The 23,482-nt window shown below is 45.8% G+C and overlaps 1 protein-coding gene across 7 annotated transcripts in view; it reads left to right on the forward strand.

The window, feature by feature from the left end:
- TNIK (TRAF2 and NCK interacting kinase) overlaps positions 1-23,482 on the forward strand; it is a 130,694-nt gene that overhangs the window by 62,695 nt on the left and 44,517 nt on the right. For all 7 annotated transcript variants that reach the window (XM_072344143.1, XM_072344144.1, XM_072344148.1 and 4 more), the window contains exons 3-10: positions 887-943; positions 4,155-4,280; positions 10,048-10,158; positions 12,332-12,422; positions 13,787-13,917; positions 18,773-18,827; positions 19,192-19,270; positions 23,025-23,200. In XM_072344143.1, the coding sequence (XP_072200244.1) occupies positions 887-943; positions 4,155-4,280; positions 10,048-10,158; positions 12,332-12,422; positions 13,787-13,917; positions 18,773-18,827; positions 19,192-19,270; positions 23,025-23,200 (826 nt within the window). The remainder of the gene's footprint in view (positions 1-886; positions 944-4,154; positions 4,281-10,047; positions 10,159-12,331; positions 12,423-13,786; positions 13,918-18,772; positions 18,828-19,191; positions 19,271-23,024; positions 23,201-23,482) is intronic.

Genomic DNA, 23,482 nt, shown 5'->3' on the forward strand with positions numbered 1-23,482 from the left:
GTCTAAATAGATGATAGCTAATGGTGCTCTGGTCTGAATGAGGGGTGTTTGAGTTGTGCCCTGGGGTGCTGGGCTGGGGGTGAGGAGGCACACTCAGGCCTGCGTACACCGCTGGGCACTTCTTAAAATAAAACTCTCTTCCCGTTGTTAGGACATGCGGTTGCTCAGGCTGTGTAAATGGTGTTATTAAATGAGAGAGGAGCCCTGCTGGGTGAATTGGCTTCCTGGTGAAGGTGTATATCCAGAGCAAGCAGAGCGCTGCTGCTGCCCAATCAGCCCCGCAGCCGGTGCCTGGGTCAGGGTCGGGCTGTGCAGAGGGCTGCTGCAGGGCTGCTGTTTGGGAAAGGCTCGTCTTTTCCCCCATGTTTTCTGTTGGATGCCCCTGTGGATCTTTAGCATCTTCTGTAGCTGGGCCTTGTCTCCTGGGGGCATAGCGGTGGCAAAGAAATACATTTGTGTCCTGATATGGGCCGGGGCCGTGCCGTGGCCAGGGACATGAGGAGACCACATTCAGTGCCATATAGGTGCTTCAGTGAGTGTAATTCCATAATCCCACTGGACCAGTTACAGCCGAGTCATGGTCTGTGCTCAGGAGAGGCCCGGAGCTGTTTTTGCATGGCTGAGCATTATAGGGTATTCCCAGCACTCATTTGCCAGGAAAATGCAACAAGCAATGAAGGCCCTTTACTAATTAATTGTAATGGCAGGAGGAAGGGGAGGGAATTGCTTTCCCATCATGGCTGCTGTGAAGATGCTCTTGAACAAAAACAAAAAATGGGTGAAAGCTGCCAGAGCCAGGAGATTGTTTAAGGATATTATTTACTGCGAGCAAAACACTGCCAAATAAACGAGCAAAATAAACAAACTTCTCCTTCTTGTTTTGCAGGGTCGTCATGTTAAAACAGGACAGCTTGCTGCTATTAAGGTTATGGACGTCACCGGGGTAACGTATCCTCCCCCTCCTGCATCTTTAAACTGACAGATAAGAGGGGAAAGGGGACTGTATGTGATAACTTGTGGGGGGCTGTGGAAGCAAATACTCTTTGAAACAGGGGAGAAGGAAGCAAATGCAGGAGAGTTTTGAGATGGAATGGTGTTATGCTGGAGCAGTGAGGCATCCAGTTGCAGCAGTAGCTTTTTTGAGTGTATTGATGAAATCTAAGCAAAACTGTAGCAGTGTGATCCTGCATTGGTAAAACATGTCAGCTTATCCAAATCCGAGTTTCTAAGCAAAAAGCTTTTGTTTGACAAAACCACATGCAGGCATTGCTATGAATAAGTTTGCTGTGTGAGTTGAAGTGCTGCTGTGCATCCTGGAGACACAGAGTGCAACGTCCCGCTCTCAGAAATGTGGCTCTTTCTGAAAGTTATTTCAGACAAAGAAAACCCAGAATTTGCAAGTTACTGATCCAGCAACAGGATTTTGGAGAAAAAGTGCTTTCACCATTGCCCTGTTTTCCATTTTCCACAGAAGAAGAAATGAATAGAATTGCTGTGATCCCTCAAGGCCTAAACAGATGCACAGTCACGTGAAAGTGCTTTTTCTTGGATAAGGCCTTTTTTATGTGCAAGTATTATGTATCCCAATGCTCTTTCCTATGTAAACAATAGTAGAAGTAGTAGTAGAAGTGCCACAGATGTTACAGTGTGGTGTTTGTATCTACAGGACCTTCGCTCAGGTTCTTTTTTGTATTAAAAGGTGAAGCGACGTGTGGAAATAAGTCAGAAAGAATTTCTGTTTTCTTACAATGTTTACAAGTACCATTCGTCTAATTTTTGTGGATCGGGCTGTAAGGCAATGGGCAGACCCACCATAAATGGCACTGAGATTCCCACGAGGTTGGGTCTGAGGTTACAACAAATTTAAGCTGAAAAAAATCAGAATATTACTTTTAGGTGAAAGAGGGGCTTACATTTGAGTCAACACTTAGTTCAGTGCCTTTTCAACTATTGTGAGTCCAAGCAAGGATTCTGAAGAAAGATAGCCCAAATCCAGCCCTGCTCTATAATTGATACTTTCAGCTTTATCTTTGAGTGAATATCCATGATCTAAACCTCTTGCTTCCAAAATAGAGTCTCAGCTTGGAATCCTTCTTAATAACCGCTCTGTAGCTATCCTGCAGGTAGGTGTATTTAATTAGGGAGAACAGTAATGATGCTTCCTGCCTCTCTCTGAATAGCTGAAGTGAATGTCCAGGGCAGTAAATCAGATATTTGGCATGAAATGTGTTGTTTGGCTATTTAATTATTTTCCTCTTGAGCTGCTTCCAGCTATATTAAAACATGTCTGTTATTTTTAATTTTTCTTTTAATATATAATGCATCAATTCTCAAAGTCATTCTTCCTTAAAAAAACAAACAAACAACAAACACCACACAAAAACACAACACAAAACGAACAGAAAAACACACCCTTACTGAACTTCTGCTTCTTCTTAACCCCTGAAGACCACTGCAATGACCACAGTGAAAACCCCAACGTTTCCCTTGCACTAAAACCCCAGCGGATTCCTGAAGACAATCCTTTAACTCATCTGTGCTGTTGCTATGTGTATGCTGGGGAAGACTGGGGCATAGAGGCCCTCAGATTACAGCACTTGATCTGTTTGAGCAGTGACTGTGAATTAAGAACTTAGATTAATTTTCCAGAGGCTGGTTCTACTGCATGCTCTGTGACCTACTTCCCGGACACTGATCTAATAGAATCAATTGATGGAGGCATAGCATGGCAACAGAACATGGTCTGTGGGTTTTCTGGGTTTTCCTTTGGGGTTTTGGAGTGGTTACAACAGCTTGCTATGATAATTCCTTTTTCTGACCCCTCTGGCCAGATGTACTGCTGGTGGTGGCTGTTGGCAGTAGTATTGCTTGGAGCTGGAGGTAGAGCTGGGGATCTTGAGGGGACCAGAGGTCCCTTCCAGCAACATTTCTGTGATCCTTGCCCAGGCATGAAGCCAGGTCTGCATGGTTTTGGCCTGACAACCCTGTCCATAAGGTAGCACACATGTGTCAATGTAGGCCTCTGTCATGACTTCTGTAACAGAGCAGGTTCACGCCAGCATGGAGCTCCTATGTCACCCTTGGAGCCTGGCTACATGGCCACATCCTGAGTTCCACTCCTTAGGTTTATTTATATTACTTTCATACTTTTTCACCTTTTTCCCCCATTCTGAATTACTCAGCCTAAAAATGGGCTCGAGATAAAACCTTAGACTGAGCATCCTTGTGGCTCTTCTCTGTTCTTAGCAGAGACTGACCCAGCAGAGGGATGGCAAAAAACCTGGCCAGTGGTATGCAGGGAGCTGGTGGATTTTTGCACTGACAGCTCCTCCTTGCTTCCAGCAGGGCTGAGCATCCAGTTGCTTTTCTGCTACAGAGCGTTTCAATAAGAGAATATCTCAGAGGCCTGATAATCTAAGTGTTATCTTCCCTGGTTCCCCAGGCAAACAAGTACTAGCAAAATTATATGGACTTCTAGAAGGGAAGAGGTTACAGTGGTCTTTCAGAATGGTCCGTAGATTTTTCTTATAACCCTTAGGCCCATTCTTGGCCCTCATTGGTGCTTATGCTCTCTGTGTTCTCATTGAAGATATAATTGGAGGTTTTTTCCTCCACTGTTCCTTCCTGAATTGTCTCTGAAAAACCTGTAATTGTCACGTGCTGGTTGGTGAAACTGAAGGCAAGATGAAGCAAGTGAGAGATGAAAAGGAGAAAAGCAACCGTCCTTCTGGTCTTTTTGGGACAGCACTCACTGACATCAAGGTGGTAACCACTGCTCCACAGCCTGAGAAGTAACAGCTGTGCAGGATGCTTTAAAAAACATCCCGGTGGACTCCTTGACAGGTCTTGGAGGCTGTGCTGATACATGACAGGACTAATGCAAGTACAGTTCAGCTTCAGAGCAATACGGTACAAATGTATGTTAGGATAAGAAGTAGAAAGGAATCTGTTCAAAAAGCTGGGCCGAGAACATGTGATGTCAGAGCACATATGAATAAAAGGAAACTTAGGAGGGGACATTCAGAAATGGCGTGTGGAAGCTCTCCAGTGTAACACAGGGAAATTGAAGCAGCGCTGGTGAAATGCTGTCTTAGGGTGAAATGCTGTCTCTTACTGTCACTGTTTTGTTCTGGCTTTTTTTCCCCTCATCCCAGGATGAAGAGGAAGAGATCAAACAAGAAATTAACATGTTGAAGAAGTACTCTCACCACCGAAATATTGCTACATATTATGGTGCTTTTATTAAGAAGAACCCACCGGGAATGGATGATCAGCTCTGGGTGAGTTGCTTTCTTTTCCTTGAGAATAGCTCAGTTTTGACAAACCCATTTTCCCTGTGTTGCCCACTTACACCACCTGTATTGCTCTAAAAGCCTTATTTTGCATCTGGCTTTTTTGAAATCATGACTTTGAAAAGGCTGTTCCTACACAGGAAGGTGCTTCTCCATTTTGCCATGAAGTCTTTGCAGACTGATGACAAAAAAAACCCCACAACTATTTGTTCTGGACTGTCATTAACAGCATCTTTGTTATTATAATTAATTGAAAACTATTATGTGCTGTGAAAATAAGTGCATTGAAACCAGTTGGAGGGAGAAGGGAGCTGTGCTGGGAAGATGGAGGCTGAGGTGCTGGATGGGGGATGCTCTTGCTCCTAATTCCTTCCAGCTCCCTGCCTTATTTCTTGTGCTCCACGTTCCATAGAGACAATGCAGGGATATAAGGAGGGAGATGGAGAAGGGAAGGCAGAAGGGTCTGTGGCTGTTTAGCCATTTCAGGGATGATCACCTCATGTGGTTGAAGGGCTGGAAGCTGCTTTGCCTTCCCCATATGTCCTAGCCTGCTTCATCCTGCTGCTTCCCCTGACAGCGGCTTCTCAGTTATTTATTCAGTGTTCCCAAGCCTTGGAGAATAGAGCTGCAATCCGTTGGTCTATCAGTGGACAGAATGTGTGAGCCCACCTCCTCTTTCTGGCCCCACTGCTTGCAAGAGCTCTGCAGAGCAGCTTGGCACCACAGCCCATGGCACTGCCGTGCTTCCTACCATAAGGACCATGAAACATTAATTACAGGCGTTGTACTATGTTCTGAGCCTGGGGGGCTTGCAGCCAGCTCTCCTCCAGCTGAGCGGGGTGATCTGCCTGCTGCAGGGACACCCAGACCACTGCAGGGCTGTGCCCACACCACATAGGTGACCCCACACGTGTTCCTTGCACAACATAGGATCTTCGTTCTGCTGAGTGCTGCAGGTGGTGGAGCTGGCTGGAACTCAGCACATGCAAGCCAAAGGAACCGGTGCCAGCCATTTCTCAGGTTTGCTCAGTGCTGTACGTGTTTTGCCTACAGTTCTGGGAAGGCAGCAATGTCCTCTTTGATTTTAAGGTGGAGTCATAAGGAGAAAGCTCGTTTTGGTATCCAGGGCTTTTCATTGTCTGAACAACATTGCCAGAGCCTACGTTTTCAGGAGTAACAAACAGCCACGGTTCAGCTGCAAAGTGATGGAGATGCTGAAAAGATGAAGCCTGGGCTGTTTTGTTCTCCATGTCCCTTTGCCCCACCTCCAAATATACAAATGTATATTAAAACGTTATGAATTAATGTCAGCATCCAAAACCTTGGTTTTCATTCAGCAGTTCCCAACATATTCCTCTGCGTCTTGGCAGAGTTACTGCAGTTTGTGGTTTATTTCCATTAGTTTCTTGTATGATCTAGGCTTTATTTTAGGAAAAAATTCCCAGTGCAGTGGCTTCAGCTGTGTCCATGTGGCAAGATGGTGGGGCTGTGGGAGCTGGGGGGAATCACGGAGGACAGAAATGTCACCAAGGGCAGAACTGGAGCTGTCAGGGATCTGTGCCACATTGGTACCCAGCTACGTTGGTAGACAGAGCTACTGGGAAGGTGTGGGGGGTTGGGCTCCAGGGGCTTTTGTTACTGAGTTTGTTGTTGTTTTTCTTCTTGTGGGAACTCTTGAAAAACATGTTCTTTGCAGAGAGCCTGGAATTCAGCAAGGAGAAGGCTGTCAAGCTGAGAAATGCCTTTTCATCCCGTGAAATTCCATTTGGCTTTAGCTGTTTTATAATCTGTGTCCAAAAAAAAAAGAGAGAGAGAGAAATAAAAACCAACCCACAGCATTTCGCCCTGTGCTGCTGGAGTGCCTTGAGGGGAAAAAAAGAAGGAAAAAAAAGAAATAAGCCAAGCACATGCCAAAGCCTTCACTAGACAGAAAGCCACTCTTGGAGCTGGGCTCAGCTCCTGCCTGAGTGTGGGATTAGCACAGCCGGACCAAGGGAGAAGGTTTTTGTGAATTCAAAGAGCTCTTAGCATATGCAAAGTGTTAAGAAAATAACGCAGGTAGGGCAGTTAGAAGTCCCTTTCAGATTGGTTACACCTCAGCTCAGTTGTGGGGCTTTTCCTAGGGACTAATGAAGGGAACTGTTGCAAGAACTGCTTTCCTTGTGTTGAAGAGTGTTGGCTTGAGATGTGTTGCAGCCTGTGCGGTGCTGGGCTGGCTGAGGTGTTATGGGGACGCTTCCTGGCTGTGCAGGAGTGCTGGTGTCAGTGCCTTCAATAGCTGTTGTTTTGGCATCTGATTGAATTAGGACTTGCGCGAACTCTATCAGTCTTCCAGTGCAGATAAAAGCTTGTTTATTTTCCATTGGCCCTTTGTCGAAATAAAACGGTTTGTGATAATGCCCAAGTAATTCTCTTTATCGACATTCGGGAGGCTGATACGGAAATAAAAAACAGAGAGCTCTTTCAGTGGAGATTAAGATCTCTCGGAAGCGTGGCGGGCTCCTGACATAAAGTATTGTCATCGTTTCTGCCGCATGCTTTGGTGATGAGCAGGTCTCTCCTGTTTGGTAGCACTGTCTGCCCTGAAGGATGAGCTCACCAACCAGACAAGTTTTCCTGAAATAAGAGAGCATGCTTGGCCAGACAACAATAGAGATGTGTATCACAGATCTGATACATAAGTGAAATAGGAAGTTAAAGTCATGGGGAGAACCTTTATGGAATGTTAAATACGAAACTGAGGTATTCGTAGAATCATAGAATGGCTTGGGTTGGAAGGGACCTTAAGGATCATCAAGCTCCAACCTCCCTGCCTTGTGCAGGGCCACCAACCTCCATATCTAAATACTCCTCTGGGTGATACAACAGGACATGGAGATTTAAGAGATTTACAGCTGATGCTTCTGAATTGGGCTTCCTTGTCAAGTTTGCTGTCTCTCTGATATGAAGAGTTAAGTAGATGCTAAATGAACTGTATTTAAAAATACTTCCTCAAGAAATGGCCTTGCAGATTAAATTTTGGAAGATGATATTACCTTTAGCCCATCTTGATGATAATTTTAATTATAGTTAATAAAAATTCAATCTGCATTTCGAGTTTATTGTCTTACCCCATCATGACTCTACCCTTTAAGAGGATTGCTAATGATGGAAGTGTTAGCTGTGCAAAGCACTCACCTGGAGGCATGGGGCTGGTAAGAAGGTATCTGATATGAGCACATTTGAAGCCTTTCCTGTTGTCCCTTTTCACCTGGAAGGCCATTTGTTGGCTTCTAACCTATGTGTACCCAGAGGGTGTTTATATATAATGATACCATGCCAATATCTGCCTTGTTGCTTAAATAACTCTCCAACTAAACAAATCTTTGTGTCCTCTGAGGCAACCTGATCATCTTATTAGTCCTTTCTGTACCTGCTCCAATGTGCTTTTATTGCTCTTGCTTGTGAAGCCTCACCTTACCTAGTGACATGTGAACCACCTTCACTATTTACTCTCTTTGGAGGCTGTGTGGTAAAACCATTTTTAGGTCTTCTGTAGCAACCTTCCATCTGAGCATCAAAGAGAACTCTAGGAGTGGGATTTCACTGCTACTGACTGCCACAGCAGCATGCTGCCAGCTGCCTTCCTGTCCCATTGGAAACTTCTGGAAGTGGGTTTTTTTCAAGTCAGGTGTCCATCAGCTTTCTGTTCCAGACAGAGGTGAGCTGGCAGCCTTGCTGTCTTCCTGATGCTCCTCTTGGAGAACTGATGTCAGGGCTTGCTGGGAGCCATTGTGTTAGCAACCTCTATGCTGCTGAGCCCCTGTCTGCTGGTGCTGGGTGTTCTCCTAGGGATGCTGTAGGATTGGGCAGCTCTTCAAAAGCCGAGTTGGAAACAGTCCCCCCAAGAATCTTTTCCCCTCTGTCTCTTTAGTTTTAATCTGTCAGAGGTTTTGCAGTTACAGATTTCGGATACATCAGCGGCCAGCTGCATTATTCACCTACTGGTGCAAAATTAATCTTAGCTCTGTGGAACGAGGGAGAGAACAGCGGACTGAGTGAGTTGCCAACTCCATAAAGATAGTCTGGCAGATTAATGTGTGCACTGAGAGCTTCTAATGCTGTTTGCTCCATCTTCCTTTAAGTGCTGTGATTGCAGTGCACAGCAGGATGTGCCCTTGCTTTGCCATGGCAGCGAGGAGCTCGTGCAAACAGGTGTGGTGTGGTTGAACCTGTCTCATTCTGAAGAAGAAGGCAAAGGTGAAGTGATCCTTAACAAAATGATTCCCAGACCTTTTCCAGCCACCAAGGCCTCTTGCTGCAAAACCCTGGTGAGATCTCGTGGATGAGTTTCCATGGCAGGGGGCCATAAAGTGTTGCAGGGAGAGGTCAGCCTGTTGGGTTGGAGAGTGTTTTCAGCTGGTTCAGCTATCCAGGGATTTCCTTTCAGTGCTTGCTGCAGCGGTATCCCAAACGCTCGGTTAATCAGAAACACATGCAGATACTGTCCTCACTGGACAGACTTTAGCCAGCCATGCATCTGCTGCTGGGAGCCAGTTCCCTGATGTAACGAGATATGCAAGGAGTATTTCAGCTGTCATTTTAGGAAGAGAAGAGAAACTTGATATCAAAACTAAAGATAGGAGCATGGTCAGAGAGGGAACCCTCAGCCAACTAAGATGTATTCTGCTCATGCATTTTATTTATACAGGAATTTTATGGCAGTACAAGGTCTGAATTCTGTGATTGTTTATTTATATAAACAGTCTTTTTAATCAGTACCTCTCTCTGAGCAATTTGGGTAGGACTTGGGTCAACCTTTTGCTGTTCTCTTCTTCTTTTAGTCCATGCTTTTAACGAGGTGGTGTCTCTTGCTTGGAAAATGTTAAATACCACATAAGCTGCATGTGATGGGAAACTTTAAACGTGTGCAGTTAAGAACCTGGCACAGCATGACTTGTAGGGAGAGGGAATATCTTTCTGCAGACAAACTGAGCTAATTAGAAAACATGGTTTTACTTTTGAGAAAGAAACACGTCAGCAGGAGTTGGGGGAGGCTTGTTGTGTGTCCTTGCTGTGCTCAGGTTCTCAAGCTCAGGGCGCTGCACACCAGCAGCCCATGATGGCCCTGGAAGGCAGAGACACATCCTGGGCTGTTTTGGGATATTTTATTTCACAGTTGCTCAATGACAAGATTAAGTTTGGGTGCAGGTTAGATCCTTGTGTTTCCGTATTTGATATTATGGAGCTTTGTAAGTGGTACAGATGGTGGTGCCTGGTCTATCTGGCATCAGTCCGAGCAGCAGGGCTCCAGCTGTCCTTGGGGAACTGCACAGTGAGCTTGGCCTCTGGAAGACAGGCTCTCTGCTTAAAAAGGTGGTCGAAGACAGAGATGGGCTACTACGAAAATGGAAAAACATTGCTGTTTTTTAAGGTTTACAAAGCTTTCAGATCTGCTGCGTTGCTTTCACATACTCAGGGTTGAAGAGCTTAAATGCACAAGGCAGAGTTTTGCTGGTGTGGTTTCAAGGTTTCTGACCTCTGCTTTTTCAGCACTGAAATGATTCCTGTTCCTTGCCCCCACCTGGAGAGCACTGCACCTTTCCAGCCTTCCCACCTTTCACTGTTTCCTTTTTTAACAAAAACCACATGGATTAGAAGTAGCTAGTTTTGATCACAGCTGTGCTGCCAGTGTCAGGCCCTGCCCTTGGGCTGTGCAGCCCGGAGGATGCTTTCAGCCTAATTGCAATAATTGCACTTGTGTTTCATTTGGCAGCTGGTGATGGAGTTCTGCGGTGCGGGCTCCGTCACCGACCTCATCAAGAACACGAAGGGGAACACTTTGAAGGAGGAGTGGATTGCCTACATCTGCAGAGAGATTTTACGGGTATGTGCCCAGAGGGAGCTAAATGCCATGCGTTGGTGGAGTGTGGCACGTGGGCCTTGGGGACACGTGAAGCCGTTGGCTCTTGAGGCTCTGCTCTATGGACTTGAGCAGCTTCGGTGCCGGTAGGCATGAATGATTCATGTGCTTGTATGATGCATAATAAATAAGCACTACTTAATGCCCTTTAGCTCTGTTAGTTGCCTGAATTTTAACCCTCTTCTTTCCTCCAGACGAAATATAATTCCCGTTAATATTAATGAGGCAAAGATTTATTTACAGTAGGATTATGATTTCAATTAACAGAAAGGTAAGGACTAATAAAACCCGTGGAGAGAGTCTGCGTGATTAAAAAACATCTTATGCTTTATTAAATCCACATGCCTCTGACTTTAATGAGGATGCTGCAGCTTTTATACCCACAAGATAAATGTTTGACTGGAATGTCTTAAAATGGGCCATGCTGGAGTTTCACATACTGGAGCGTGGCAAAGACTTGCTTGTATTTTCTACAAATGAGGTCAGATTATGCGATTGCAATGGTTGCCCTGACATTTAAGATCTTAAGAGTTCATGAACTGAAATTTTGTTCAAGAGAAGACAGAAATAGCAGGCATGAAGAAAACTATTCAAGAGTCATTCAAAGAAAACGAGTCAAAATGACTGCTCCAACAGCTCTCACTGGGCTGTGTCTGACGCTGTCTCTTAGGCTCCTGTTGTTGACCAGTGGTGATGCAGCACTTCTCTTGACCCTGGTGTCACCATCTGTGCCAGCACCACCAGCCTGGCGTGCAGAAGGAGCTGGAGCTGATGAGTTGTTCTTTCAGTGTCAGGAAACCACAGTTGCATGCGGGTTTATTACAAATGTATGAGCTCTGTGAGCCTCCTTCTTAAAATAGTCTCTGTCAGTGAGTCAAAACCTATCCATTGAATCATGTCCCAGGGCCACTGTCAAGTGTCACTGCTCTCATTTGGGCCATGCGGAGTGCAAGCTCTGCTGAGCTGTGGCCATGCTTCGAGGTGGTTGGCTGAGTGACCTGCAGGCTGCAAGGGCTGCAGAGGATTTGGGATCATAAAGCAGTGTTTCGGGGCATAAAAGACACCCACCTTCATGCTGCAGTATGTGTGGTTCGTTCTTGGTTCAGAAGTCAAGGGCAGGTTGTAATTCTGACATGCAAGACTTGATCCTGCACTGTGGAAGGATTTGTTGGGTTTTAGTGAAATTTTTGCTTTGCTTCCAGTGCACCAAGCCTCGAATTGGGTATAATGTGGCTAAAAATTAAATTCAGCAGGGCATTTCTACAGATATAATCTGTTCCACAGTGTTGTTTTAAGGTAACAAGCAAAAAATGACTAATAACTACCAGCAGTGATAGTAGAAATGATATTCTTCCTCGAATATGAATGTTTAATGTGAAGTGTAAACCTAATGCAGAATTAGTTTTTAAAGTAATCAATTTTTTATTAAGCTGGCAATATAGGTGGATGTTACTTTGGAAATGTAATAATAAATGAATGAAATAAAAATGTAGGCTGCAAAAAGAAATTAATGAGCTAATAAAAAAAGCACAACAGAAAAGCTAGTTTACCTTTAGCCTTTGAGACAGGCTTTTAATTTGAGCTATATCTCTATTAGGGATATGTGCAAGTTATAATATTTGTATTTCCATGGTATATTTTTTAATACAAGCTTTTCAGTATATTGGAGTCCCGTTTATTGGGCCAATATAACAAAGAGAATTGTTTTTTGTTGATGGTAGAAGTACAGAAAGGACATGCAAGCTTTCTGGTATTTCTGTAACATAAATGGCTCCCCAAGGCAAAAAAAGCCCATGGGTAAAACTGCATCTAGAAATACAGAGGAATTCGGGTTACTATGGGTTCCTTCAGAAACTGAAAGGTCTTAATCCCTCTAGAATTGTCAGTAGTTGTCACCTGCTATAGAGCACCCACTGCAGCACATGCAGCCAGCCAGTGGGCGTTTCATTTGCTGGGTATGTCCTCCCAGCATGTAACACAGGACAGTATTTTCAACACATAAAAAACAAAAGTGTTCTCAAGTGCTTAACTCCAACTGTGAATCTTTCATTTCTGGACCGTAATTGGTTGAGGAGGAATGTCAGAAAATAGCATGCTTTGAACTCGGATTCCTCTAACCTTTCTCTGAATTCTCTAGGGCTTGAGTCATCTACACCAGCACAAAGTAATTCACCGAGACATCAAGGGACAGAATGTATTGCTGACGGAAAATGCAGAAGTTAAACTAGGTAAGGATCGGTTAGAGCTCTTGGAAACTGCAAGTAGGCTGCCTGGAGAGAAGAAATAAAATTATTAGAGCCTGTAAAATACTTGGAGAATGGGAATTGGTCCTAAAAGCTGCTGTGTGTTTCTCCTTGTGCTAGCCTCAAAAATAAGACCTTGGGTGTTGGTCAGGTGCCATGCAATAAGCTGTTAGTGACTGATGACCAAGTCCTGCATACAAAGATCTATTTACAGTGGTGTTTTTGTGGAGAGGTGGGGTGGGCAATTCTGCCACCAGATACAGGTTGAGCAATCGTGACCATTTTTCATGCCCTAAATTGAAAATCTGCCTGTGTGCATCCCCAGATATTATCAAAGCGTATTTCCCCACAGCTGTACACATTATGCATGTCCTGCACCGCAATCCAGTCCATTTGGTATGACATAATGTGGGTTTACAAGCTGACCTGCAAGACAGAGCTTCAATTGCATGGAATATTCTGAATTTTGTGTGCAGCATTTGTCATCCTTGAGAAGACCCGTCAACCACATGAAGATATATGGATAACAGCACATCGTCTGTGCTGATACCCTCAGTTTGGGTCCAGCACCTACCTTATTAAAGCTATCTTTGTGCATTTTTATGCTAGTGATGGAAGATCCCTTATGCTGGTGAGGTGAGGTGGAAGCCTTGTTTTACCATGTCTTTGCAGCAGAATCAAACCCCATCTTAACAGATGGCACCACCAGCTCGTTTGGCCTTATGCTGGTGAAGATTCCCCTCCAAGGGGAAATTCTCCAGGGCAAATCTCCAGCCGTTATGTTGTGCAAAGTGAACTTAGTGGACCATGGGGTGTTCTCTCATTGATGTGATTTCATCAGTTTTTGCTTCATTTTGCAGCTCTGTGCTTGACATTTCCCTATGGGCTTTTGTCCTTAGCCTTTGGTTCCTGAAGTCTTTTTCATTTCTGCCATTTCCAGCAAGAATTTAGGTAGAAAAATGAGGCTTCTACAAACATTTGGCAGGCTTTAATTCAATGAAAAAAAAAAACCACCAAAAAAACATAGAACAAAGGCTGCTGCTTATTCATGTTTCTAACCCTGATTCTCATTAGTATGAGGAACTGTGATTTCTTTTCATTGCCTCCTGGCAAGGAGGAAAAGGCACAGGGTTGCTTATGAAACCTGGCAATCAGATGATCAGATTCATCTTTGGTTGACGTCTCTTAATCTGTTGACCTCAGCAGAGATGAAACAGAAATGTCTCTGGCCATATTTTTCTCTCCTGACTGTGCTATTAGTGTACTTCAGGGTTTTACATTCAACAGAAGAACGTTGCTCGGGTTTGTGCCTGACACTTACAATGTCCTGTTGTCTTTCCTATCCATAGTGGATTTTGGTGTCAGTGCTCAGCTGGACCGAACAGTGGGCAGGAGAAATACCTTCATTGGAACGCCTTACTGGATGGCCCCTGAGGTCATTGCTTGTGACGAAAATCCTGATGCCACTTATGACTTTAAGGTACTGTGCTCTTTTGTATGGCATTACAGATGCAATCTTTGCAAAGCCTAGTGCAGTTACTAGTAAGGTAATCAAGGAATTAAAGCAGCCAGAGGACTCAGAGAAAGAGCCTTCTCTATATGCTGCCTTACTTGTGAATGCTTGAAATGAGAGTTGTGACCATAAACATCTGAAGGGAGTGCCTGGTGGGATCTCAGATTTTGTGCCCCAGCACCTAAAACTTGAGCAAGCAGGAATTCAGTGCATTCTTGCAGCTTTGCTAATCACAGTGACAGGCAGCGTAGTCTCCTCCTCTTTCTGGCTGCTACATTTTGAGATGTGAATTTGGGTCTGATGTGAATTTTTGTTGTGCTCATCACCTACCAAGATTTCGTGTGAAGTCTTTCCCCATGCTAAGAAAGGTGTCAGACTGAGGCTTCCTACCTGCTCTTCGGTTTTTTAGCACTGAATGTTTAAATACTACCATTAAACACGCTGTGTTTCCTCCATTTATTCCGCAGAGAAGTCAGGTCAGGTTTAGAAAGGGCAAAATCAGATCTTTTGGCCTGCAGGCTGGTATTCACGGGGAGATCTGAAGGTTGCCACACAAGCAGACATTCAGGCTCTGACCTACTTTTCACATGTCTGTTGCCTGTTGAAAGTTTATTTTTGGATTAGTGACAGCACAACATGGCTACTGAGCTGTACGATGAAGAGAGGGGCATGGCATCAGGTCAGCAGGGGGCTGTGATTCCCACTGCCCCATTCAGACTGAAGTGGGGGCTGATGCTTCAGGCAAGGAAAGCTTTCTGTATTTTATCACAGTCCTGCCACACTGCAAGTTTCTGGACACACGTCTGTAGGCTCGTCCCTTGGTTTTTGTGCCTTGTGGTTTTGTTGAAGTGTCAAGAACTTGAATTTCCAGCTGCAACCCCCCTGAGATCCACTGAGCATTTCCAGAGAGCAGTGAAAGCCCCAAAATGCAGGTTTTTGGAGGGAAAGCTGAGGGGTATAAAGCTTGCTACGCCTCTGTGCCCACACTGAGAGGTCACTTTGCAGAGTAGTATTTTAAAAGGACTTTGCAGCCCGTTGGTGTGGGGCCGGGTAGGTGGCTGCTTTTTAACAGCAGGATGTTACAATGTAATGTAACGGCGCAACAGCCCACCAATTTGCAGTGCAATTTCTGGCCTCTCTGGGAATTTATTTTCAGAGATGAAGGATTTTAAAGTAACAAAAAGATGCTGTTGTGTTTGATAGAATCACAGGCTGCTTTGGGTGGGAAAGGACTTAAAGATAACCCAGCCCCAAACCCTGCCATGGGCAGAGCCACACTACCAGCTCAGGCTGCCCAGGACCCACTCATGGCCTTGGGAACCAGCAGGAATGGGGCACCCACAGACCTCAGAGCACCAGTGCTGGGGCCTCACCGCTGTCTGAGTAAAGAATTTCATCCTAAGGTCTAATCTGAGTCTCCCCTCTTTTAGTTTAAAGCCACTTCCCCTTGTCCTGTCACTGCATGCCCTTATAGAATCCCTTCCCACCCTTCCTGTGACCCCTCTTCAGGCACTGGATGGCAGCTGTATGAGGTTTTACTCTTTCCAGAAAAAAATTGGGGCATTTTATAAGCCTTTGAGTGATGCACGAGTGCTGAGACCAGAATCCTCCTATTGTCCCCAAGGATCAAACGCTCATAGCAGGCTGGGCCCCTTTGTGTCTGCACTCAGCACTGACAGTTTTTCCTTGACTGGGGATGTGGAACAGAAGGCTGTTTGCTGCTGACACACTTACTGCAGGGTGTTTGTGGAGCTGGCAGCCACTGGGCATTAGCCCATACCGCAGGTCATGTCCCTGCACCTGATGTTCTTGCTTTGAAGTGTGTGTGGGGGGAAATGTAAATGACAATTACTGTTTTTTAAAGGCATGCAAATCAGACGCTCAGGTTTAGCCAACTGCCTTGAAATAGTGAATACAAAAGATGAGACTTAGAGGGTGAAAAAAAAGGGAATCCTCACAGGCTTAATCTGTTGGACAAAAAGCTCCTAATCTCACTTCTTTCTGAGCCAGGACAAGTTGCTTTGTAATCGATGGAAGGATGCAGCAAATACCTCCTCACAAAAATAAACCACTAAACAAGAGCAGATAGAAACTCCACGTTGTTAAGGTTATTTATTGTTTTTTTCCCCAGACGGTCTTCCTTTTTTCTTTAGGTATCTTGTCAGTAAGTGCTGAAGCAAAAGGAAAAACCAGCTTGCTTCCCTTCTCAAGTCAAGACAATACAAATATGTTAGCACAGCTTCTTTTTGCTGGGTGGACTGAAAAGCTTTTCAGGCTCAAGAAGAAACAAAAAGCTGAATTCTAGATCAGTATGAAATGCGTGCTTCTCACTGAGTTTTCTGCTCTCTCTCGGAGACTTAGAGAGGTGATAATCCTTCTCTGTGTTGCTCCAGTTTTAAGATCGCTTGGCATGTTGCATCTAATACTGGGCACCTCAATATGGAAAGACACATTAGGAATTTGGAAGGAGTTCAGGCAACCAAAAGGAAGGGGTCATGCGTACTGAATCATGTGGAAAGACTGAGATAATTAAGTACGCAGCATAAATCCCAGCTGAGCAGAGGCAAAGAATGGATGTGGCTGTCCTGAGAAAGTGTTGCAAATGAGATTTGAGGGAGAATTTTTAGGCAGGTACAAAGATGGGACAGCTAATGGGACAGCGTTTGTTAAGGGAAAACTTGGGTTAAAAGGAAAGAAAATGGCCTTGAAAGTGTAAAATGGAGTTGCCTTTCCTGGAGGGGGTGTGTGAGAAGGTGCTGCGGTCCCCAGGGGTTCCTGCCCTGCAGCCCTTGGTGCTCTGGAGTATAACGACTTGCAGGATTAGAGGCTCAGGGCTGCTTGGACAGCATTTGAAATGGAGCGCAGACTGAGGAGTGACTGCAGGGCCATGGAGGAAAGCAGGGCACAGGGAGAGCAGCACGTGGGAACTGGAGATCACAGAGGGACAATGGGAGGCAGAATCCATCCCCTCTGTTCTGAGATGTACCTGTGCACAGCTCATACTCATTTTTCTGTGTCACTGGAGCTTAGCCAGTCTTTGAGTCCTCTGTAATGTACTCACAGCTTCCAGCTCACATTTGCATCTGTGTGTGCAGGGCTTGTTTGGCTTCTCTGTGGGGCTACAGATTCTTCCCTGGCCACTGCTGTGTCCCATCCTAGCAGGTCTTGTTCTGGAGCTGCCAAGTCCTCGCACCACCCTTCAGCATAGGCCAGACCACGACTTCAGCCTTGCAGCTCCTGCACTGAGCTTCCAGAGAAGCTTGGAGTTGCTGCTCATTGCAGGGAGCTGGGAAGCCCTGGTTGATGAGGTGATGTCTAGGGACAAAGCCATCTCCACTGGACCTGCTGGAAGAGCGGCTCCGTCCTTGAGGTCCATGGCAAAGTGGGGAGAGAGGAAGGAGCAAGCTCTTGGCTTTGCTTTAGCAGTGTGCTTGTGCCAGCTGGCACCTTCCCCTCCACCAGGCCTGGAGATGTGTTAGGGAATGTGCTTCAAATGAAGGCACCAAAATTAGTCTGGGTTCTGTTCCCAGTGCGTTGGGTGCAAAGATATGAATCATTAGGCAGTCCTATACATGATGTCCCAATCATGAATTAGCCACCTTCTGCCAAAAGAAAGCCGACACAAGTAGCAGCAGTGCCATTAAGGAAGGTTCTTGTTTCCTCCTGCCTGAGCACATGGTGTCTTTTCCTCCTTTCTGTAAGAGCTGAGCCATCCTCTGGGGGCTCATTACTGAACCGAGAGGTGTAACCAGGGCTCACGTGGGATTTCTTTGTGGTGTGGATTGGTGAGGAGTGGAGCCTCACGGGCAGGGAGCTGGGGCTATAAATATCCCTCATTGCAAGTGAGAAAATTGAAGGAAAAATGATACAAGCAAGAAATCAAAGGAGTTTTCTGAATAGGTGCACTTTCCGTGCACTAATCATTCAGGAGACTGAAACAACCATGTGGGCTGAGGAAGGACTGGGAACACAGTAAATGAGGGTACCCATTTCTCCTCCCACTAGCGAAACACTGCTTTTCATGCTTCTAGCTAATGAGCAGTGCGTGATTCAAAAGAGTCCTGAGGTATCTTGAGATACTTCATGTATCCCAGACAGGCTTTGTTCTCAGGAGCTGCAACAAATACATTTGTGCATCATCCAACTTGAAGCAGGGAGCTTGCAGCCCCATTACCAGGGTGCAGATGGCTGCTGTGGGCTACCTACAGCCCCAGGGTTGGCACATTGCTGCTTGCATCACGTGATGCGGAATCAAAGCTACACCACTGTGCTGTGTCCTTGGAGCTGGATGGTCAGGTCACAGGGCATGAAATTTCAGCTCTGCCAAAGGCTCAGGAAAACACCTGGAGTTTGTGCAGGAGATGTTGCCTCCATCCTGCCCCTTGCTGCTTCCCTCTTCATGGAACAGGGGGTGGTGTGTTGCTGGATCACCGGGGCTTTAGGGAGTCTGTTTATTGGGATGCCACAGCCACAGGGGTGTGCTGGGACCTTTGAGATGCCAAAATCTCTCCACCATGGCTACTGGGAACTGTGCCCAGTGAGATGGCTGCAGGGGTTGGCCGTGTCCCACACCTGTACCAGTGTGACATCCACCAAAAGCTCTGCAGTAAAGCTTGTGATAAACAGCAAGTCTGGGAGCCCACTGTCAAGCCTTTAAATATGAGAAGAGCATAGAAGATGATCACCTGTGCTGCAGGTTTAGGGCCTGGCAGAGAAAGCAGAGGCCCAGCTCATGGGGCTGAGCCCTGGCATTCCCTTTGTGCCCACTGTTGTGACAGTGCTCCACTGCATCGCACATTTCCATCTGCTTTTTTTTTTACAGAGTGACTTGTGGTCTCTGGGGATAACAGCCATTGAGATGGCAGAAGGCGCTCCCCGTAAGTAGATGCATGGCTCTGCTTTATTTAATGCTGGTGGTGACTTGCTAGGGTTTTCTGAGTATCAGCAGGCACAGGGATCTGTGAAGGAAAGCCCAGGCAAAGGTTTCACTGAGCAACCTGGGCTGGGTTTGGTGCAGTTTGCAGGGTCCAAGATGCGGTGGGAAAAAGCTGCCAGGTCGACATGGCTTAGGAAATAGGAGCAGCAAACAAAGGCACAAAAACCCATGTGTGACTCCTGGTGCTGCACATGCTGCATGTATCCTGCCAGTCTGGTGGCATCAGGGAGAGTTTGGGTGTGTGTGTGTGTAGGCTCTCTGTGAAACATTATGCTGTGCTTAATGCCTCTTCTTGCACTTTTCAGCTCTCTGTGACATGCACCCCATGAGAGCCCTCTTCCTCATCCCCCGCAACCCGGCCCCGAGGTTGAAATCCAAGAAGTGGTGAGTCTCTCCACCTTCAGTGGTTGTAAAACGGGAGCACGTTTGGGCCTGGATCTCCTGTGGAGAGGCATTTTGGTCTGCACAGAGCATGGGCATGGGATGAAGAAGGAGGAAGGGGAGAGGCAGAGAGGGAAATGCCTCTCACGTTGCCCTTTCCCAACATCAAGTCGGCCTTTCCAAGGTGCTTTGTGCAGCTGAAAGCTGCTGACACTTCACTTGGCTCTCCTTTCTTTCCACTGAGGTTCCATTTTCAAATGGAAACATGTACCCAGGCCAAAAGAAAGGATAGTTTATCTCGAAGGCGTAGGAATGCAGAGATTTGTACTTAGTTTGGGCTCTATTTTAAAATTTTTGGGGAAAAAGTATATCACAGTTTTGGAAGAGGAAGAAAAAAAAAGGAAAAAAAAAAAGGGGGGGGGATATGCCAATGAAAACCTGTAGGAAAAATACTTCTGAAGCCCAGCAGATGTTGTTTTGTTACTGTATGTTCTGTACCAATGGAGCTGGAGTCCTTAAAAACACTCATCTATGGTTTGCCTGCCTCAGGTTCAGCCTTGGTTTTGTTGGGAGAGATCTGCCAGGCATTAGAGAAACAGCATGGCCTCAGATAGGCTGAGTGCATGGAGGAAGCTGTGCTTTATTCCTTGAAATGATGCATAGTATCTTTTTGAAAACACACACACAAACATATAGGAGCAGAGTAATTGGGAGGCACTGAAAACACTCGATGCCAAAGCAGCAGGAATGCTACTGGGAGGGGAGAGGAATGAGAGCCTTGGAGTTCTAGGCTTTAGCAAAAAGTGTCTTCATTTTGTCAGCTCAGTCCTCAGACGTTCCAGTCCCAAACGAGGACATGGACCTTTCCCTGCCAGCTTTGCCAGAGAGTATGGAAGGTGCTCTCTCTCCTTGTGCTGTTTTTTTTTAGGATGCCATTTGTCAGAGAGCTGAGAAAACAGTTCAGACACTTGTTTTCTGCCAGATCACCAGTCTCCTGCTTTATTATCCTCTCTGCTACAGTGCAGAATAGATTGTGAGACTTCAGAAGGCTTTTTTTTCCTTCATACAAATATGCTGTTTATTCAGCAGAGGTTCTCAGCCTCCAGAGAGAGGGGAAGGCAGCTGACAAAAGCAGGCCTTGAGCGGAGTACTTTGCCCATCTCCTTAAGGTAAAAACTGCTCTGGAGTGGAGTTTAATTTTTCCCCTTGCTCAGATAAGAGTCTGACATAATTAGATGTGTTCTGCACCAGCCACGGTATTGCTTGACACCAGGTGTGGCAGGTGATCTACATGTCCTTGGCTTTGCTTCTGTCCTTGGTTGCACAGCTCAGCCTCGAGCAGCCTGAGTGCTTGGCTGTATCTACATCAGTGTGTGCTCCAAAACACCCTATATCCAGGTGGGTTCAGTCAGGGCCCATTGGCACCCAAATCCCTTTGATTTTAAACGCTGGTGATGGTATCTGCCCAAGCTCATTCCTGGAGCACTGTGCTGAGGCTGTGCTCTGCATCCTCTTCCATGGCAGTAAGAAGCTCCAAAGGATCCAGACAACACTCCAAACCAGTAAGAGATCCACCAATTCCTTTTTTTTTTTTGAGTGTTTCTAATGGGACTCCAGGCAGATCTGCTGCCTCTGACTCATTTCTCAGCTGGAGGTGTTGGACGTGTTGGTCTGCAAGAGCCAGGAGAAGCTGAGATGTTCGACCAGGCTCTCACAGTGGCTCTATTTATTGTTTTTAATTGCTTGTCAGGTCTTCTATTGCATGCTAGATCATTGAACTCACTTCTGAAACAGTGCTGTGGTCCTGTGAAGTTACAGATTCTTTGGTATTCTTTTCTCTTCCAATTAAATCCAGCCAGCAGTGGTGCTTTGTTTTCTTCCTACATTTCACAGGTGAAATCCACTTGAACTTTAGTGATGTCATTATTGTAAACACTTCCTATCCCTGCCTTATAAAAAATGACTGGATCTCTTTGTTAATGAAGTGGTATTTGCACTGCGATAGCACTCTTCATCTAAGCAGCCGGGAAGCCTTTGCAAACATTTATTTAAGCTTTGCAAAGCCCAGGAGCTGAGGGAACAGCAATGCATGTGGCTATGGAGATGGACTAAGCTGGGGGAACAGCAGTGCATGTGGCTATGGAGATGGGCTGACCTGCACCAGGGTGGTGTTGAGAAGTAGTAAAGGTGTCACCCAGAATCAGCGCTAGGAAGAATCCTGCTGTCTGCTGCCTTTATGGAAAAGAGAGCCAAATGCCTGCAGGCTCCTGGGGCATTTAAAGCAATGCTGAGCGGCATCTACCTGGTGCTGCAATTGCTTTATCTGCTGGGCTGGGGAAGGACACGTCTTTGCATCTGTCTTTGCAACCTGAGGATGCACAGAGCAGGCTTCAGTTTCCAGCAGCCCTTGTTTGGGTGCACGCAGTTTACAGTTCTTGCTGCAATTGGAAGTCTGTGACAGCAGCTTGGTGAGGTGTGTGGTTGTGCCTTGGCTTAGCCAGGGCCAGGCTGGGCACAGACCCATGTCCTGTATCTCACTGCAGGTACTGCACTGGAGCCTGAGGAGGTGGACAAATCCATCATGTGCTGAAAGGAAAAATCATAAACTACTTCAGCTCAACCCTGTTTGTGTTTGGATTGTGCACCTGGAGGTGAACTGTCTCCAGGTTCAGACCCACAGAGGAGAATGATGCTTTAGAGGTGCAGTTTTTAGAGGCATCACATGGCCTGGCCCTTCTGGAATACACAGAGACGCAGGGTTCCTTGAGGCAAGGTGGAGGACGAAGATTTGCTCATTAATAAAGCTAGAGGGAGGATTTAATTGGATCCAGTAGTGTATTTTATTTTTGCATCTCAATTTGTATGGATTAACACTTAAAAGATAAATCACTTCTAGTCTGACAGCTTAAAAGTAAAATCCCCAAAAGCTTATTGTTTTACTTCTCAATGCATTTCTGTAGTATCTGTTGGCTTCTGTCATTAATTTACACTCATTTTCCTATTTGCTAAAGCAACATACTGCATAGTGGCCTGTCAACATCTTTCTTCCTTGTAAATCCCTGTTCTCCTGGGTTTATTATGTGGCAAAATTAATTATAGTAAAACTTCTGATATCCAAAACTTGAGACTAGGAAGGGTTTGTTTATTAGAGATTTGGCTGAAATTGTTTCAGCTGAGGTTGAATTTAACTATTTGTTGGTGAGGAGAGGTAGGGCTCTGCCACTTGCAGCTGTGGTCCTGCCTTTGCCCAAGCCATGCTCCAGAAGAGCATTCCTCATTCACCTGGGGCTGTGAGCAGGGACATGGGGTCTGATTCATTGAGGGATTGCATTTGTATCTGTAGGCATGGTCTCTTATTCTTACCTGCAAAGTCAAAGGGAAGGGTGGAAGAATGTTTCCTTGCATTTTGTTGGTTGCCATTGGTGCCATTTAGCTTTGCTGATGCCCCATTACAGTGATGGTTCCCACCTTTCTCCAGACTCGGTAGGGTGGTGTTTTTCCTTAATAGCACCTGGAATGCAACATGGACAGGAGCACGCATAGGAAAACTAGAGAAGATAGAGTGACAGAGGTCACATCTGGTGGTGCTGCTTTGAGCCCATGCTAAGTGTCAATGGGGAATCCTCCCAGAAAGCTGGATCTGAGCAAGAACTGGGGAGCATCCAAGCAGTATTCTCAAATACCCACGAATTTCTCATTTCCTGATACAAGAATCAGTGTGGTTAACTGTTTGCTTTTGTTCTCCTGTGCCTTCCAGGTCTAAAAAGTTTCAGTCTTTCATTGAGAGCTGCCTGGTGAAGAACCACAGCCAGAGACCGACAACAGAGCAACTGATGAAGCACCCCTTCATCAGAGACCAGCCCAATGAGCGGCAGGTCCGCATCCAGCTCAAGGACCACATTGACAGGACGAAGAAGAAGCGAGGAGAAAAAGGTTAGTGGGAATGCTGTGCTCTGGGTGCTCCGTGAGCTTTGCCATGTGTTTTGGAGATCCCTCAGACTGAGGTGTGCCTGCGTGGGTGAAGAGCATAAAGGACTGGGTTGCTTGCAGTCTTGGTCTCAGGTTTCCATCACTCAGATGGCTTGCAGGTTGAGTTCAGTAGGCATGCTCCATTTTTGTGCGCCCTTGGCATGGTTTTAAAATACTTTATTTGATTTGGTGCCTCTTGGTCATCACCAAAGTTGAAATGAGAATAAATACCCATAACAAAGCAAT

This window comes from Excalfactoria chinensis, chromosome 9, assembly GCF_039878825.1.
Source record: "Excalfactoria chinensis isolate bCotChi1 chromosome 9, bCotChi1.hap2, whole genome shotgun sequence".
Taxonomy (NCBI): domain Eukaryota; kingdom Metazoa; phylum Chordata; class Aves; order Galliformes; family Phasianidae; genus Excalfactoria; species Excalfactoria chinensis.